The sequence below is a fragment of the Littorina saxatilis genome, linkage group LG5, assembly GCF_037325665.1.
Source record: "Littorina saxatilis isolate snail1 linkage group LG5, US_GU_Lsax_2.0, whole genome shotgun sequence".
Classification (NCBI taxonomy): domain Eukaryota; kingdom Metazoa; phylum Mollusca; class Gastropoda; order Littorinimorpha; family Littorinidae; genus Littorina; species Littorina saxatilis.
Window position 1 is genome coordinate 13,746,786 of NC_090249.1, and position 20,312 is coordinate 13,767,097.

The 20,312-nt window shown below is 41.9% G+C and overlaps 1 protein-coding gene across 5 annotated transcripts in view; it reads right to left on the minus strand.

The window, feature by feature from the left end:
- Nucleotides 1–20,312, minus strand: part of LOC138966350 (rho GTPase-activating protein 29-like) — a 50,316-nt gene that overhangs the window by 21,753 nt on the left and 8,251 nt on the right. For 4 of the 5 annotated variants that reach the window (XM_070338544.1, XM_070338543.1, XM_070338546.1 and 1 more), the window contains exons 5-22: nucleotides 18,747–18,883; nucleotides 18,280–18,414; nucleotides 17,698–17,807; nucleotides 17,289–17,354; nucleotides 16,387–16,467; nucleotides 15,742–15,888; nucleotides 14,822–14,899; nucleotides 14,005–14,064; nucleotides 13,610–13,666; nucleotides 13,214–13,353; nucleotides 12,144–12,241; nucleotides 11,328–11,555; nucleotides 8,126–8,199; nucleotides 6,771–6,902; nucleotides 4,157–4,294; nucleotides 3,311–3,367; nucleotides 1,940–2,058; nucleotides 383–463 (exon numbers count right to left, since the gene is read on the minus strand). In XM_070338544.1, the coding sequence (XP_070194645.1) occupies nucleotides 383–463; nucleotides 1,940–2,058; nucleotides 3,311–3,367; nucleotides 4,157–4,294; nucleotides 6,771–6,902; nucleotides 8,126–8,199; nucleotides 11,328–11,555; nucleotides 12,144–12,241; nucleotides 13,214–13,353; nucleotides 13,610–13,666; nucleotides 14,005–14,064; nucleotides 14,822–14,899; nucleotides 15,742–15,888; nucleotides 16,387–16,467; nucleotides 17,289–17,354; nucleotides 17,698–17,807; nucleotides 18,280–18,414; nucleotides 18,747–18,883 (1,938 nt within the window). The remainder of the gene's footprint in view (nucleotides 1–382; nucleotides 464–1,939; nucleotides 2,059–3,310; nucleotides 3,368–4,156; nucleotides 4,295–6,770; nucleotides 6,903–8,125; nucleotides 8,200–11,327; nucleotides 11,556–12,143; nucleotides 12,242–13,213; nucleotides 13,354–13,609; nucleotides 13,667–14,004; nucleotides 14,065–14,821; nucleotides 14,900–15,741; nucleotides 15,889–16,386; nucleotides 16,468–17,288; nucleotides 17,355–17,697; nucleotides 17,808–18,279; nucleotides 18,415–18,746; nucleotides 18,884–20,312) is intronic. The other variant, XM_070338545.1, reaches the window with a different exon arrangement.

Sequence of the window (20,312 nt, forward strand, 5' to 3'; positions counted from 1 at the left end):
TTTTCGGAGGAAGAAGACTTTTAACAATTGTACAGTGTACTTTTCAGACCTTGCTATCACAAACACAAACCCCTTTCACACACACACACACACACACACACACACACACACACACACACAGGCACACACGCACACACATACACATGCACGCTCACATACAAATCCCAGAAAACTGCTATCTTCTTTCAACATCAAATATGTTAACCCTGAAGGCCATTACAACTATTCAGCCTCAAACAGAATCTCATTAACAGACTATAAGCAATATCTTGACTTAGCCCGAGTGGAGGTTCACTGTACCACCGAATGAATCTCGAAACGATCATTCCTCGTATGGCAAATTCTTTACAAGCACAAATCAGACGAAGACCACAAGACTCACAGAGGGCGAAGCAGAGTTGGTCCAAAGACGATGCCCAGGTTGCTGGAACTCATCTGATTCAGGTCGCTATGGGCCGCCACCCTGAAAGCAAACCACTGTCCTGTCATTTTATTCAAAGCAAATCCTGCTATTTCTATAAACATTCAGTGGTAGTTACAATTGCGATTTGAATGACATAATGATGATGATGTTTCTAGTTAATTGCATTTTCATGATATGACCTTGTCACTTATTAACCTCAGTGGCTTTGATTCCATCTGTCAATGTATCTATTTGTAAAAAGTGTATGCGTGTACAAATGCTACCCACACCAGGAAAATTATGAATGACTGTTATGCTGTATCACTGTATGGAGAATTCAATTTGTTGTCTTGTTATCTGTCACTTTCTCTCAGTTCTGCAGCTCAAAATGGTAGGTCCACAGAGCAACACCAAGAGTTTCAAATACATGCACACAAGATTCAGATCAGTCTTCTGATCAGACAAAGGAGCTTACATTTCAAATAAACATTCGTTTTTACATGTCTTAAATTAAACAGATACTTTGAACTATCAGGCAAGTTCATCAATACTTTCACACAAGAAAAGTTCAGAACTTACACTGACATATTCCTCCCTATCACCCTCCTCGCTCCTTTCCCTATCTTCCCCTATCCACAGTTCTGCATTCTGACTTTTGCAAATGTGCAATCTTCTTCTTCCACCGAGTTGAATGCACAAGGTTTCTAGCTTTGTTTTTCTCTCCTCCTCCTTCTACTTTTCACTTACCGTATTTGACGGATTACAAGACGCACCGTTTTATAAGCCGCACCCCCGACTTTTTAAACAAAAATTGGGACGAGCCACGTATAGGCCGCGTCACTATATTAGCCGCCGTCGAAAAAAATATAATCAGATCGTGTCAATCAATCAAAACAACCAGGCAAACGAACGGACGTTATTTGGCGAAATCGGCTCCGAGAATAAACAAGTGAAACAAAGAAGAAAAGTGAAAAAGTTTGAAGAAAAATATCACACACACAATTTGTAACCAACACACACATGTAGTCCCGCCCGGAATAAGCTTTTTTGGGATGATTTACGACTTTTGCGCACATTTCGAGCAGACGAAAACACAACATGGCGGCTCTCGCTCCTCCAACTATCGCGAGACAAAAAACAAAAAAAATCTTGCGCGCGCGAGACCCTGATACATCCGGTGTTTCTCTGTATGCTATCTTGTCACAACGACTTGTTGACAAACGAAGATTCGCGAAAGAAAGAGAAAAGCGCCGAGTCTTGAGTAGAGAGCTAATAAAGTACCGGTAATCGCTAATCGAGCAAAATGAAAATCCGCGGCAACTTCCATTAGGTGAATGCTATTCAAGTTTAGGTAACATTTTAGCCGCATCTTTTTATAAGCCGCAATGCGTTTTTTTTTTTTAAAAAGTCGCGGCTTGTAGTCCGTCAAATACGGTACTCAAATACCTTCAACAGAACAGTCCTCAAAACCTCCAGAAAATGAGATAAGTACAGAGTTCATAATCACACACAATTTTGTCAATAACAAAACACTACCTGTGCAGATGATGCATAAGAACAGCACAGGTGCGAAAATTGGAGGGCGGCAGTTTGCGAACAAGTGACATCAGACGCTCTACTATCTTGTCACCCAGTAGGGAGCCTGCCATGTTCTCCTGCAAAGAAACAAGAACGCTGATTAAGATGTATTCATTGCTAAGGACATTTAAGTCTAATGAGAAGAAACCTTGGGAAATCAGGCTTCTGTGATGGCTACAAGCTAAAGCACCAAAACTCGAACAAAAGGTAAGAACAAGTCGCGTAAGGCGAAAATACAATATTTAGTCAAGTAGCTGTCGAACTCACAGAATGAAACTGAACGCAATGCCATTTTACTCGTAGCATCGTCAGGCCACCGCTCATGGCAAAGGCAGTGAAATTGACAAGAAGAGCGGGGTAGTAGTTGCGCTAAGAAGGATAGCACGCTTTTCTGTACCTCTCTTTGTTTTAACTTTCTGAGCGTGTTTTTAATCCAAACATATCATATCTATATGTTTTTGGAATCAGGAACCGACAAGGAATAAGATGAAAGTGTTTTTAAATTGATTTGGACAATTTAATTTTGATAATAATTTTTATATATTTAATTTTCAGAGCTTGTTTTTAATCCGAATATAACATATTTATATGTTTTTGGAATCAGCAAATGATGGAAAATAAGATAAACGTAAATTTGGAGCGTTTTATAAATTTTTATTTTTTTTTACAATTTTCCGATTTTTAATGACCAAAGTCATTAATTTTTAAGCCACCAAGCTGAAATGCAATACCGAACCCCGGGCTTCGTCGAAGATTACTTGACCAAAATTTGAACCAATTTGGTTGAAAAATGAGGGCGTGACAGTGCCGCCTCAACTTTCACGAAAAGCCGGATATGACGTCATCAAAGACATTTATCAAAAAAATGAAAAAAACGTTCGGGGATTTCATACCCAGGAACTCTCATGTCAAATTTCATAAAGATCGGTCCAGTAGTTTAGTCTGAATCGCTCTACACACACACACAGACAGACACACACACACACACACACACACACATACACCACGACCCTCGTCTCGATTCCCCCCTCTACGTTAAAATATTTAGTCAAAACTTGACTAAATATAAAAAGGAGTACAGAATCCACCCCCCCCCCCTCTCCCCCCGTCCTTAACCCCCAACAACCCTCATGACCCCCCTCCACCCCCCCATGTAGGAAAAAAGGGACAAGAAACAAAAAACGACTAAAGGACAAAAAAAGCACAATAATTATTTCATTTGAGCTGTTCCGAATCCTCTTAAAAACAATGAGTTATTCAAACAAATAAGACAAAGAAAGCCAGGCAAATGTGAGAAATAAGGTGGAAGAAAGAAGAAGAGTGTCATACCTTGGCCGTGTGGATGAAGTCAGAGTACAACCTAAAGGTCAGCAATGGCTCAGGAAGCTGCAATCACAACAAACTGAAAATACCCCAGTCACTCACACTCTTCTGCTTTTCTACTTCAAATGTCATGCTTTCACAAAACTTTCAAAATACACTAGTATTTTTCCACATCAAACACAAAATCAAAACTTCACCGGCAGAATTAACATAATTTTGTCGTACCACTGTCTATGTTGTCACACCCTCCATCTAACTCCCAAAATATCACTAAAATCTTAACCCAGCTGCATTTATTTACATCTCTGGATAACCTTTCAATAGCTCACTCGACAAAAGATGACAGTCGCACTTTCCATGCATCTGGTACTAATTCTAAAGCACAATCGGAAACCTTCAAGTCCGTCACAATCTAAAAACATCATGAAAGCAGCTTCAGTTCCTGTTACTACATAGTACATTGTACTCAAAAGAAACAACACAAGCCTGGAAGAAGACAGTACCATATTTAACATGCAGTCACCCAAGAGACTGCTGATACTACTACAATGGCAAAATCACAAACTGGCAAACCACTGTTTCTGAACAAAAATGTAAAAGGTCAGAGCACTATTTTTCAATGTGCAGATATTCTAAAAATAGACGCATTCCAAAAATAACTGTCTGGTTTCTATGAATTGTGAAAGAGTGAATACTTTTTTTTTTATAAGGACAAACATTGGAGGGGACAATCACTGAATTTATTTGTCCCTAAAAAGCAAGGGTATTCACTCTTTCACAACCTATACAAACCCGACAGAGTTATTTCCAAATATTGTCTATTGCAGTACAAGGCAACAAGATCCCACCAACCTGACGCAGGTAAAGCTTTAGGACGTTGGAAATGATGTTGGGGTGAACTTCCTCAAGGTCAACCAGCTCAGGGTTAAGGTCAAAGCGCTGACACAAGTTTTCCACTTTGCTTTTCACTCCCGACACACGGTATATCCCCTATAAAAGAAAATATACATTTATACATGATGCATGCAGCTGGACATAAAGAGCTGTATTGGGTGAACTTATCACATACATTAATAATTAATATGTATAAATCAAAAACAAAACAAAACAGTTTGCTATCAGAGACGATGGACAATCCAGATTCAAAGAAGCAGAATGCCTGAAACCAACAACCATAATCATGAACTAAGAAAAACCTTTCTTCTCTGATTCTCAGTATATTCAAAGGGAAAAAGATTTACTGATGTCACAAAAGTACGAAGAGATCACTAGGTGATACTGATAGGTGGTGTCTTCGTTAACCATAAAAAACATCTTTAAAAAAAACCAACTGTTTGTCTTTGCATTATATTGACCTCTCACGTAAATTAAGAGTGGGTTTCAAAATAAATACAACATTAAACAAAAATTGTCTGACACAGAAAAGCATGTTATTTGAACAGCACACAGGACTTGAAAGGCGTGGAAGAATTTGTCACAGAAGGCTGGGTTGTGGTGGGGACACTGACAACAATATTAAATCTTTCACATCACACATTTCAATCGCTCACAGAGGTCAAAGTGGGGAAAATTAGAAACTGCACTCAAACTACCTTCATTGACTGTGCCCTGTTCAGATACAAGTCACAAGCATGCAACAATGTGAGCAGACAGCAGAAAGTTACACACACACACACACACACACACACACACACACACACACACACACACACACACTCATAATAAACAAGTGAATCTGGTCACAAAATGATACCTCGATCTGCATGAACAGTAGAAAACGCACAGTTTTTAACATGGGTCAGGGTACACATTATCATCATTTCACACAACAACTGACACTGCAAGAACGCAGTTAAGAGAGCACATCAGAGAAGTCAAGTGACACAGGCAGCAGCACACCATTACCTGATGATTGTTGGGACAATTCTGCATGCACAACATCAAGCTATTATCAACTCTATGCATGATTTACTGTATACATTCGGAAAAGATCTATGACTGCTTTGACTTTCTCACTTCATTGTGGTCTACCTCCACACAACACAACTCCCCACACCCACACCCACACTCACACCCACACCGCATACAAACTGCAGTCTTCCAAGCAAAGGTAAGATTATTTTCTCTCATACGCATGCCAGGAGCACAGCCATTTAAAACCTTCAGCTGTTGAGGGATGAAACGAGGACTGTACACTTTTGACGGCTACCACAATAGCAATACTAAACCAACCAATTTGTATAGATGACCAGGGCAAAACAAAAGTATCTGTAAAATCCACAAATGTGTAAAATCCAATAAAAACACAACTTTTACACCACCAAAGCTCTTCACGGCAAGCATGCGCAAACCATGCTACACAATCTAAACAACCAGCAAACCATGCTACACAATCTAAACAACCAGCAAACCATGCTACACAATCTAAACAACCAGCAAACCATGCTACACAATCTAAACAACCAGCAAACCATGCTACACAATCTAAACAACCAGCAAACCATGCTACACAATCTAAACAACCAGCAAACCATGCTACACAATCTAAACAACCAGCAAACCATGCTACACAATCTAAACAACCAGCAAACCATGCTACACAATCTAAACAACCAGCAAAGCATGCTACACAATCTAAACAACCAGCAAAGCATGCTACACAATCTAAACAACCAGCAAACCATGCTACACAATCTAAACAACCAGCAAACCATGCTACACAATCTAAACAACCAGCAAAGCATGCTACACAATCTAAACAACCAGCAAACCATGCTACACAATCTAAACAACCAGCAAACCATGCTACACAATCTAAACAACCAGCAAACCATGCTACACAATCTAAACAACCAGCAAACCATGCTACACAATCTAAACAACCAGCAAAGCATGCTACACAATCTAAACAACCAGCAAACCATGCTACACAATCTAAACAACCAGCAAACCATGCTACACAATCTAAACAACCAGCAAACCATGCTACACAATCTAAACAACCAGCAAAGCATGCTACACAATCTAAACAACCAGCAAACCATGCTACACAATCTAAACAACCAGCAAAGCATGCTACACAATCTAAACAACCAGCAAACCATGCTACACAATCTAAACAACCAGCAAACCATGCTACACAATCTAAACAACCAGCAAAGCATGCTACACAATCTAAACAACCAGCAAACCATGCTACACAATCTAAACAACCAGCAAACCATGCTACACAATCTAAACAACCAGCAAAGCATGCTACACAATCTAAACAACCAGCAAACCATGCTACACAATCTAAACAACCAGCAAACCATGCTACACAATCTAAACAACCAGCAAACCATGCTACACAATCTAAACAACCAGCAAACCATAACATGAACAGCTACAACAAAACTGAGATCTCACGTCACACGGGCTTGAGATTCCAAAGCCAAAAAGCACCAAAATTCCCCCCAAAACTCACCTTGATCATAACACCTCTTCGCTCAATCTCAGCCAGACACTGTGTGATGATCGGTGGGACCTGTGATTTGTATCGATCTACTTGCTCCTGAAAATCTACGCCAAACATCGTGTTTCGCCTCCCTCTCTGGTTCTGTAACCAAGTTTTGAGTCGTGTCATCGTCATACAATCACTGGTCAGACCCTGAGTATTCCACAACACACATTACGCTATTACATTTCATCTCTGTGTTCTTCCATATCTTGTCAATGTTGACAGCACACTTATCATAACTTTATCTGTTACTTGCTTACTGTGAGCACTGAAATTACAACTTGCAACTCGTTGAGCTTTATTACCTTCAAAACTCCACCATCTCGCAAACTTAATTTGAGTTCAAACATAAGACTTTTTGTTAATCTGCTCCAAGACCCTACAGCAAAAATACCAACAGTGGAACCCCTCTTTCAAGACTCCCTCCCTTTAAGACACTGCTTTCTCACACTTTTTATTCATAACCTGTGTAAATGTAGCCCCATTTTAACACTCCCTCCCTTTAAGACCCTGTTTTCTCAGACTTTCTGTTCATAACCTGTGTAAATGTAGCCCCATTTTAACACTCCCTCCCTTTAAGACCCTGTTTTCTCAGACTTTCTGTTCATAACCTGTGTAAATGTAGCCCCATTTTAACACTCCCTCCCTTTAAGACCCTGTTTTCTCAGACTTTCTGTTCATAACCTGTGTAAATGTAGCCCCATTTTAACACTCCCTCCCTTTAAGACACTGCTTTCTCACACTTTTTATTCATAACCTGTGTAAATGTAGCCCCATTTTAACACTCCCTCCCTTTAAGACCCTGTTTTCTCAGACTTTCTGTTCATAACCTGTGTAAATGTAGCCCCATTTTAACACTCCCTCCCTTTAAGACCCTGTTTTCTCAGACTTTCTGTTCATAACCTGTGTAAATGTAGCCCCATTTTAACACTCCCTCCCTTTAAGACCCTGTTTTCTCAGACTTTCTGTTCATAACCTGTGTAAATGTAGCCCCATTTTAACACTCCCTCCCTTTAAGACCCTGTTTTCTCAGACTTTCTGTTCATAACCTGTGTAAATGTAGCCCCATTTTAACACTCCCTCCCTTTAAGACCCTGTTTTCTCAGACTTTCTGTTCATAACCTGTGTAAATGTAGCCCCATTTTAACACTCCCTCCCTTTAAGACCCTGTTTTCTCAGACTTTCTGTTCATAACCTGTGTAAATGTAGCCCCATTTTAACACTCCCTCCTTTTAAAACCTGATTTTCTCAGATTTTTGGAGTTCTTGAAAGGGGGGTTCCACCGTATCACATTAGAATAAATGTACTGCAAGCAGACTCACAAGGGTAGGCAATTCGAGAGTATCATCTCCTCCCACTGTGTTCGTTCTTTTCATCTGACCCCGCTTTTGTTGCGCTGAAAATAATACGACAAAAGTTGGTTGCAACTCACATGCAAAACTACTGGACATAATCTTTCACCAATGGTGACATACGCAACACAAATCATCAATCTAGTCATGGAAATAAACCACTAAGCCAATCACTACAAGAGACTACAGCTGCAATACACACACGCACACACTCTTTCTCTCTGACTCTAACCCTTTTCCATCCATGCTCTTTTAGTTCTACAAATACAAAGACACATGCTCACATTTTCTCTCTTCTTCTCCCTTCTACCTCCTTTCTTTACACAAACCTACCTACCTCTCTCACACACACTCTCACACACACACACACACACACACACACACACACACACACACACACACACACACACACACACACACACACACACACACACACACACACACACACACACACACACACACACACACACACACACACACACACACACACACACACACACACACACACACACACACACACACACACACACACACACACACACACACACACACACACACACACACACACACACACACACACACACACACACACACACACACACACACACACACACACACACACACACACACACACACACACACACACACACACACACACACACACACACACACACACACACACACACACACACACACACACACACACACACACACACACACACACACACACACACACACACACACACACACACACACACACACACACACACACACACACACACACACACACACACACACACACACACACACACACACACACACACACACACACACACACACACACACACACACACACACACACACACACACACACACACACACACACACACACACACACACACACACCAGGCATGAGACCAGCAAATGTTCAAAAAGTAGGAAACTAAGCCGGGGTCCAGGGGCAACGCCCCGGTGGGGGGTTCAGGGGGGCGAAGCCCCCCTGACGGAAAATGAATTTTAGAATTATAAAGGCCATTTTGAGGCCTCTCCTGATAGCAAAAAAATAGATCATGCCTTTTTAAAAAGCTATAAAAACCACAAGAATAATATGTTTTAGCATTTTAAACAAAACATTTTGCTTCACATCCACAGGTGCCTGTAATCACATGATAATGACAATGTAGAAAACAAGAGGCGAAGCCTTCAAGGCTCACGTAAGAAATCGACAAACAGTAACACAAACTCAATCACTCCGTCACACATACACACACACACAGTAAGCATAGGTGACACTGTGCAAGAAAGCGAGACACTATAGATCTAGATCTGTCTGTCTGCATGTAGCCTGTAACTTACAGGGACACGACTGCCAACTAGTCTCGGCTCGCTCAAAATGACAATGACCGAGACTTTCAGTAATTCCTTCGCGTGACGTCTAACCCTCTTACGCCATAATGTGACGTCTTCAAATGTTAAAGTTTCTACCACGGACATACACACGCACAGACAGACAAAGTTACGATCGCATAGGCTACACCTACGTGAGCCAAAAAGCAATCAAGATAACTCATCAAAGCTGCTACAATGTCTGAACAGAGTGCACCTCCTCTCCCCCCCCACCCCACCCCACCCCCCCCCCCCAAAAAAAAAGGTTCTAATCTATAAATCGGTTGTTTTGCCTTGAGTTGAGGTGTTAATTTTCCTTATTCAGGCCTACCAGCAACTGCGGGTCATCGGCTCAGCGCAGACAGGATGGAGGGAAAGAGAGAGAGAGAGAGAGAGAGAGAGAGAGAGAGAGAGAGACGTGCTTCCAAGAGCCCTCTGTGCTTCTTGCTTTCAATGTGACGAACCAACACCTTTTTCCACCAAGTCCGTATTTCACCACGCAGTGGCCGTTGTCGCACCACGTGCACACGGCCTGACCGGGAATGGATATTTTGGCGATACTGTCGCCAATGAGCTGGCGCCTTTCTTTCTTGTTGATAGTGACAGTCACTTCTTCTGACAGCCAGTTGGCTTTCCACTTGGTTTTTTTCACACTTTGGTCGTCGATCGTAAGAGCTTCCACAGCCGACAAAACAATACGGAATCCAGACGCCATGATGCTACGGTGTTTGGAGATCGGGAGCCAATCAAAACAACCATCGGTGAATAATTAAGCCTCGGCAATAATCGTCGGAGATCAACAGCCAATCAAACGCGACCCATGATACTGCTATTGGTTCACGCGAGTGCTGGGGTGCGAATGCACTGACTTCAGTCGCAGACAGCTTCAGCTGAACGGTTCATACCACCACCTATGGGTTCACGCGAGTGCTGGGGTGTGAATGCACTGACTTCAGACGCAGACAGCTTCAGCTGAACGGTTCATACCAACTCCCCCCCCCCCCTTTTTTCTCAACGAATTTGCATCGATCTCTTCTTCTTCTTCTGCGTTCGTGGGCTGAAACTCCCACGTACACTCATGTTTTTTGCACGAGTGGAATTTTACGTGTATGACCGTTTTTACCCCGCCATTTAGGCAGCCATACGCCGTTTTCGGAGGAAGCATCGATCTCAAGAATGGTCTGTGAGCTGAGGAAAATATCGGAATTCCGATAAAAATCGGACCAGTCCCATGTCTGACACACACACACCACGCGCGCGCGCGCTAACAGGAGTATACACATGTAAACACCTTCTCTCTCTCTCAGACCCATGCACATGTGTTTATTGGCGAATACATATGTAAACACCCCTCCCTCCCCCCTCTATCTCTCATTATATGTGACCATCCACCACGGAATGAGTCGATTGTCACCATGTATGGTTCTGGTTCTCTCTCTCTCTCTCTCTCATTCTCTCTCCTAACCACACCCCACTCCTCCATCTCACACACCTGTCATTGGGAGTCGATCCGCATCCTCTTCTGTCAGCTCTTCCAGTGACTGTGATGTCACTAGCTGACGTCAAAGGTCTCCCTCCCTCCCTCCCTCTCATTCTCTCTCTCCCCCACAACCCCCTCCTCCATCTCACACACCTGTCATTGGGAGTCGATCCGCATCCTCTTCTGTCAGCTCTTCCAGTGACTGTGACGTCACTAGCTGACGTCAAAGGTCTCCCTCCCTCCCTCCCTCCCTCCCTCCCTCTCATTCTCTCTCTCCCCCACAACCCCCTCCTCCATCTCACATACCTGTCATTGGGAGTCGATCCGCATCCTCTTCTGTCAGTTCTTCTAGTGACTGCGACGTCACTAGCTGACGTCGAAGGAGGTCGTGTGGGGAGCTGCTGGGTGACGATTCGTGTGACTTGTTACTGCCACTGGCACTGTCAGTGTCACTGCCACACGCTGCCGCTGCTGGCTGACTTGAGTTCTGGCCCCATGCCTTCACTGGTGCACGGTGCTTATCTGGAGAAAATACTGGGAGATACAGACTTATATTTAAAAGTATGCAGATATGTCAAATGTTTTCCTGGCCATGCAAACACATACAAGTAGCCTTGAGCTACTACTATAATTAGCTGTTACGGAATATGTACACATAAATCTGTATTAAATCAAGGCAAACTGAAGAAGAAAAAAATGCTTCTGTTTTACAACTGTATCCATTCAATCCAACCAAGCATGTGTTTAAGTTAGCAGTGCTGTTCCAAGACTCAGAGGACAATAGGTCGGTGGGACCTGGATTGAAAATATGAATGCATGTCCAAATGTCCTGCAAGTCAAACCGATCGGACAGTCTACCGACCAGGGGTCAGGACAATGCATCAGATCAAAAAAGTATCCACCAATGACAGAAGACTGAGGCCTGAGAGCAACACTGAATGAGAATCACTTTCAAAACCCTAGTTCATGCAGGTTTCATACTGTAATTTTGTACATGTTCTGAACCATAACACCATGATTCATTTGACTGCTTATCTCTTATTTCAATCAAGCACATTTTAAAATCTAAACACGTGCAACAACTTGAACAAGCATATATATCTGGCATACTAGTAGTAGTACCTCTGCGAGAAGAGGAGACAGGAGAGCCTTCATTTGAGTGTATATGTTCCCCAGAAGATCCATTAGAATGTATGCTGACTTTCCTTGCCTCTCCAGCTCTGAAATCACAGAAAGACTTCTTCATCACACTAGATAATTTTTCCTTGATAGAAAGAAGTCAAAATGTTAATGCAGTTGTTTGTTTGTTCGTTCATGGGCTGAAACTCCCACGGCTTTTATGTGTATGACCATTTTTACCCCGCCATTTAGGCAGCCATACGCCGCTTTCGGAGGAAGCATGCTGGGTATTTTCGTGTTTCTATAACCCACCGAACTCTGACATGGATTACAGGATCTTTTTCGTGCGCACTTGGTCTTGTGCTTGCGTGTACACACGGGGGTGTTCGGACACCGAGGAGAGTCTGCACACAAAGTTGACTCTGAGAAATAAATCTCTCGCCGAACGTGGGGACGAACTCACGCTGACAGCGGCCAACTGGATACAAATCCAGCGCGCTACCGACTGAGCTACATCCCCGCCCTAATAATGCAGTGTTTGCCATGTTCAAGTTCTGCTTTGCATTCAAACAAAAGACAGCTCTATCCCAGAGGCCGAAACTAGATATATTTTCTGACAAGGTCATGAACTCAAACTGGAAGCAAATGCACAAACCTCCTGACGAAAGTTTCACAACTGTATTTAAATGGACACATCTTTTCACTTCTAAACTAAATTCACACCAAATTCACATACATGCATGCATCTGTTCAGCTGTAAACCAAATGCAAACTCAGACACACTTCACTCTGTTGCTACCATTACCAACAATTGATCCTTTAATAGCAATCATTTAGCATGAACTAAACCATTCAAGGATTTCTCGAGACAAATGAACGGCACATTTAAAAAAAAGCTTTTGATACCCCCCAAAAATGTTGAATGCAACAAAGACGAGTAGGACTGACTGGCTAGCGATTTCACCTCCAGAATTTTCACCAGAACACGAAAAATACTAGTAAGTTTGGGTGAACATAAACATTGTTTAACCATTCATAAGGCGCTGAAATCTACAGTAAAATTGAGCACTCACTTCTGGCCTGGCGTGTAAGGTTCAAAGGCAAATTCCTCCGTTCTGCATGGCTTTGAGGCGCTGGACGGCAAACTTTTAATGAACTCAGCGTACTGACAGCCCGCCTCATACCCATCACTGCTTTCACACAGTGTCTGGTACTGCAACATGTACACAGTTTGCATTTAAAGATCTTGTCCTTCCTGTGAAAACCAGTGTGGATGCATCTCGAGTTAGTGCACATTATAAGCACCTTTATCATTGTATCTTTTCTCCAGTCAATTTGGAGAGAAAAAAGATGGTACTGAATTTATTTTTACGATCTCCATTTGGCGAAACAATGTTGTTTGCGTGTGTGTTTTTGATTGTCCATGATATACATGTGTGCGTTTTTATCTGTCTGATTGTGTGCTCTACCTGAACAGGGACAGGTGACCAAACTGCATGTAGTAGACTGAAATACTCCACTGTCACCTGCAAAAAGAAACAGTCTTATCAACGGCCAGAAAGTGCAAACGAGCTAATACAACCTTGGACTATTAGCTGCAACATGTCTGTTAATGCAGCAACACACTGTACCGAAGAAACTGTAAAATTCAAGGGATTTCTATCACACATGTAGCACATGATATTGTCTTCAGGCAATAAAAACACGAAGAATCTTTCTTTTTTTTTAAACATTTTCTAAAATAACACCAGAATCAAAGCTAGCAAATTTGACTGCATATCTCTGTTTTAAATGAAACGGTTTTGTAGTGTTTTTTCTTCATAAACAAAGCAGAAATATAAAGCAAGAGCTTGGTATGTCTCACCGATTTGATGACTTGGTCACACATATGAATTTGTTCCCGTATTTTGCCCAGCAACTCCACCTGAAAAACAAGTAGCAGTATTTGAATAAATAACATGAAGACAAAACTAGACATGTAGTGATTCTGGACCTAGCAACAAACAAGAAAACAAGAGGCGAAGCCATCAAGGCTCACGTAAGAAATCGACAAACAGTAACACAAACTCAATCACTCCGTCACACACACACACACACACACACACACACACACACACACACACACACACACACACACACACACACACACACACAGAAAGAGCATAGGTGAAACTGTGCAAGAAAGCGAGACACTAGATCTAGATCTGTCTGTCTGCATGTAGCCTACTTACAAGGACACGACTGCCAACTAGTCTCGGCGCGCTCAAAATAATAATGACCGAGACTTTCAGTACTTCCTTCGCGTGACGTCTAACCCTCTTACGTCATAATGTGACGTCAATGTGATGTGACGTCTTCAAATGTTAGAGTTTCTACCACAGACATACACACGCATACGCACGCACGCACGCACGCACAGACAGACAAAGTTACGATCGCATAGGCTACACTTACGTGAGCCAATAAACAATTCACAGCAACACTCTCTATCTTAAATTGGCTAACCATGACAGAAACCATCATGACATCAGTTTTACAGATCACAAATTCAGATCTTACCTGAAACTTAGTATTTGACAGCAAGAAACATGACCAACAGACATACAGATCTACTAGTCCCAGTAAGCTTCTCAACCCTCCCCATAAGTGACAAAAATCGACCAATTTTATTCTCCCCTCACCTTAACTTTCTCCAAAGAGCGTTGCCTGTGGTTTGCTTCGGCCACGCAAGCCTTGTAAGTAGTCTCTGCCTCTGCAGACTGAAAACCAAAATGATTCATTAAAACACTTATCATTACCATGAAAACAGCACCAGAAGGACACCATGACATTTTCCTTGACAGATTACTGAAATGTTCCTCAAGTAGACAATTATTGTACATCAGGCACTTACACAGACCTGCCAACCCCTATGAAACCTGAAGTGTAACAATTTACATTTTTACGTGCAAACTGTTGCATGCTTGGGATTATTTGTTTGTGCGTCGCAAGTCTAAGTTTGGCGTAACAGCATGGCAGTTTGTCTTATAACGTTGCATGCTGCGCTGAAAGCGAAATACATGTGGTTGGCAGCTCTGCCTACATGGCATTACAGACAGAACAAAAACCACATAAATATCTTAGAACACCACCAAAAACTCAAAGTGACACTGAAAGCATTGAGCTCTTCTTCGTAAAATGTAATACAAAACAACAACTAAACACTGTAAACAACTTGAACATGCATTCAATGGAAAAGACGTTGACAAATATGTGCTGGTTACACAGTAGAACCTGCCCTGGCCACCACATCTTGACAATGACCACCTGCCAACAATGACCCAACAGAATCGCGGTGAGTTTTTTTTCTCCATTTATTTAAAAAAAAAAGTTTCACCTTTCCATAGCGACCACCTGTCTGCAATGACCACTTTGGGTTATATTAGTCCCTGAACTATCGTCATAGACAGGTTCAACTGTATTTCGCTTCAATACCTACGTAATACTACAATGTGTGGAAGAACATGAAAATTTGTATTAATTTTCTTATTTATTTATACTTACCAACACAATGTTATTTTGCATATAGCCCCTTAACTACTAAAAAGGCCGTGCTGGTTACCTTGTTCATGGCCTCTTCCTCTGACTTCTTTCTCTTCTCCATCTTGTCGCCCTCGGCCTTCTGCACGGTTTCCCTGATGCGCTCCAGCTCCTGCTGTCTGCTGATGTACAATGCCTGCGCTTTCCGCAAGTTGTTCACTGTGTCTTGCTGCAAGCACATCATTATATTTAAGTACGTTACATTTTACCGCAATGATACTCTGAAGCCGTGCAAGTTTTTATATCTGTTCTTATCATTTTTAATTGACATTGTAAGACAAACCTGAAACCATTCCAAAAATCTTTCAAAGCATTTTTCCAAGGTACACGCAACAGTTTGTCTGTCATGACTAGTAAAGCACTTTCTAACAAAATACTCTTATTGCCTTGAAACATGCACTGCTCAATTTGAATCGAACAATTTTCAGCAGGGAAATAAATTACCCATGAAAAGAGTTCTAAAATACAATGACAAAACCTGCACATGACTTCTCTGTACTAACTGCAATGCTTTCTTTTTCCACTTCTTTGTTACTGTTTTCCCTCTGGCTTCTGCATCTAAGCTTTCTTCGCCATCTCCACAGAATTCAAGGGAACATTTTGCCGTTATGTTCTCAGCCTCAAACAAATGCATTTTTTTTATAAAATGTTTCTGTTTCTTTCCTACCATTTTTCGCAGCTCTCTGTCCCAAGATTCCTTCACCGCTTTCCTGACTCTGTCGTGCTCACTGCGTCTTGCTACCAGCGGCTGAGAAAATCAAAACAATATCACTTATCAGTATCACATGATGTTTCTGAGAAGAAAATCTGTGGGCAGAAAATAGTCATTAAGTCTGCAACACAGACCACAACACACACACACAATCTTAGTTTTATCAGAGATTACGTTAACCGTAATTTTCTTGTATTTTTCCGGTAACTATCTGAAAATACTTCAAATAATAGTGGTTGATATTTTATTTCATCTTCTCTTTTTCTCCATACAAATCTAATGTCTTTACTGTGCTTTGGGCTTAATATGACTTGTTGGTGAAACAAAATAACTAGTTTCATTGAGAGTCTTGATCCATACTTTCACAGATATACCTGTTTGGAACATAGCTGGCACCATCACTGCTTTTTCCTCACAAACAATAATATCAATAATTAATTAGAAAAAAACACAGTAAACACCAAGTTCCAAAGACTTTCGGGCCACGCCCTTCTTCAGTGAAATGAATGAGAATGTAAGTAAACAATGACCAATGACGTAAAATTCTTGATTAAAAAAAGAAAAAATCGTCATGTAAACGTCACAGCCAAACGTCATAAGTTTCGTTCTCTCTCTCTATAATATCAACAAAGATTTGCTGAACATTCTCGAAGTGACAACACTGTCAGAACACAGCTACCTGTATAATGATTGAAAAGAGTTGTACATGTCATCTTCCCATTTAGATGACTGAGTAATATTCTCTGTAACAAGTTGTCCTACATGTGTTATTTTTAAGCATGGAAATGCTGAACAACAACAACCTAACACCAGGATCACAGATTTTTGTTCCAACACAAGATGCACAAGAAACCTACCTCCAAAAATTTAGGTGTGTGAAGCATTGCTTGTGATGCTTGCAAACTTGAAGAAAAGTCTGAATCCTGAAAACGATTAAGACAGTGAGTTAGTCTGGAGCAGTAACACTCGGCATAAAAGGCTCAGTGCATACACACACACACACACATTCCCTCTTCCTACCTAACTCAAAAAAAACTCATACCATATAAACTCACACATATAAAACAAATTATTAATAAAATAACAAAGTTGATAATTACTTTGAAAATTCTCTCAAAACCTCCTTCCACGCTGAAACCATAAGCCATCAATAATACATCATTTGCGAATATAAAACATATTTAATAAAAACAAGAGTATAGTCTACCCCTGTGTGCTGAAGTATGAAAACTAAACTTGCTTACTCACACCCCAAACAAAGCCTACCTGACTGAGCGCAGTGCAGAAGACAGACTGGAGGGGAAGAAAGCCCTCAGTGGTCAGTACCGGCTGCATGCTGTTTGCGATGCGAGCAAGGTTTTTGGCATACTCCATTTCTGCAAGTTATATTTAACTCTTAATTGTGGTCAGGAACAACAGAATTATGGTCAGGAACAACAGAATTGTGTGAGTGTGCGTCTGTCTTTGTCCATACATGTGTATTTTTTTCCATTTTCATAACTTTATCATCCCACTACTAAGAAATTTGGGTCGCTTTCACTTCCTCCCAGAGGAAACGCAGCAGCAAACAGACTGACGATACCCAGGTATGTGTGTGTTTAGATGTAATCAGCTACCTGCATTTCTGGCAGAATGACTGAGGTCTTTTACGTGCCACACTGACGACACGGGGGCAGGACATGTATGCCGTCCCTGAGTCTGCTCATAAAGTTGATTCGTGTCTCTCCCCGATTTGACCTGTGACCCGACAATCACAAGTCCAGTGCTCTACCAACAAAGCCACCAGACCCCCTATGCCTATACCTGTGAGAGCTTTGTTGTTTGTTTTCAAGGAACACCCTGCCTCACCTAGCTGCGACTTCTTTTCGATGTAGGTGATGACGTCTCGTGTGTAGCGGGACCAGGCCTTGGCACGCTGAAGGGCAAGGTCAAGGCCAGCCTCCAGACCCACCAGGATTGCATCCAGCTCTGCTGTTGTCAATGCTGCAACAACAACAAAAAATGGAATAAAAAATACATCAACAATATTTTCAGCTAAGCTGTCCTTCATTTCCAAATATTGTAGAGCTTCATAGCAATAACCATATTCTTTTTATCTGTACAAATAAAGGTTGTAGAAAGAAGGCAGCAAGTCGCTGTTTTAAGCTATAACAGTACCTGATTATTGCTTCTGACACTGTCCCCTTCGCGAACAAACCCATCCATAAACACTCACGTTACTTGGAAATCTGCAGTACTTTCTCGCGACAAGTAAAAACTCATCCAAAATGCACAGACAGACAGAGACACACACATACACATTTCAAAACACTAACCTTTCTTTGGTTCTTGCTTTTCTGCCACTTGCCCCTCCTCCTGGGCAGCTTTGGCAATGTTATCGCATGACTTGACTTTGGTCTCCGTGTTCATTGTTTGCTGTGTAACAATGTCTCCCATCAGATACTCCGACACGCTGCACACAAACAAGAAGAAAACGACGTAATCAAGAGTATTCCTCACTTTTAAGACACCTCCTTCCTCATATAAACGATCAAGGAAACTGGAAATCCGGATGTGTGGCTTCATCCTTGCATTTTTAAATAAAACACTGTCATTTTTTCCCAACCAAACCCACTGCTCTCACCTCATTTTTACAGATGAATTTAAGCAACTAGTCAGGGGTAGTAGGCACAAAAATCACAATCTGAAGTGCTCTGAGGTGCTCATCACAAAAATAGTGTTCTGACCAATGTTTTCACAAGGGCTTCATGGTTAGTCGCTGACTGTTTTCACCCAAATCAGATTGCCATGTCGCAAAAATTGCCCACCCCCGCTAGTTATTGGTGACTATCAACACACAATCATGTCTTTTTCACAGGTGCACACGGTTGACAAACTGGCAGATCTGTAAAAAGGTCACTTGCACACATGCTTATCCCCACCTCCCCTGTGCCCTTTACTTTAGCACACCCCCCCCCCCCCCCCCCCCCCCCCTATGGCTGTTGGCATGTTGGTAAACAGCCCCTAGCAATGGCTGTTGCTCGTTCTCAGAGCAAACATAGCATCCAGGTTACATAGCAAAGAAGCTTATTCATCTACCTTCCCATCCCTTCCTCACTGCAGACACCTTGATTACTTAGTCATCGCTTTGCATACTCCCACTGCTCCTTGCTAAAACGTAATGCCACATGCACTTCTATCCCAGGCTACTGCATACCCAGTCATTATTCCCCCCTCTGTTTCTTTCTCTCTGTAAACATGTAGGGCTAGTTATTTTTCGGTAACTTACCCAACAACCAGAATCCCTTACCCAACAACGGGCCTGAATCCTCGATAGCTCACAGGTTGATGAGCTAGACTTTGAGGGAACTACTTTAGCGACTGAAAAGTTCCGAACGCTCTATTGTACGAAATATACATCTCTAGACGTGTCAGTTTAGAGGAACGATAAATTGTTTTTAAACTGAAGGTGATGCGATGGTATTTAGGACTGGACAAGGATGGAGAGGGAGGGGGAAGGAATGGAGATAGCGGATGTGGGCGGGACCTAGAAGTAAGGAGGGAGGGGGAGGGTGTTGTAGTGGAGGTTTTGGCGCCAAACGTTCTGGCAAGTGAGTGCCAGAGGATACACGCTCTTGCATTAGCGGCAAAGCATTTCTTTCTTTATTTGGTGTTTAACGTCGTTTTCAACCACGAAGGTTATATCGCGACGGCGAAAGGGGGGAGATGGGATAGAGCCACTTGTCAATTGTTTCTTGTTCACAAAAGCACTAATCAAAAATTTGCTCCAGGGGCTTGCAACGTAGTACAATATATTACCTTACTGGGAGAATGCAAGTTTCCATTACAAAGGACTTAACATTTCTTACATACTGCTTGACTAAAATCTTTACAAAAATTGA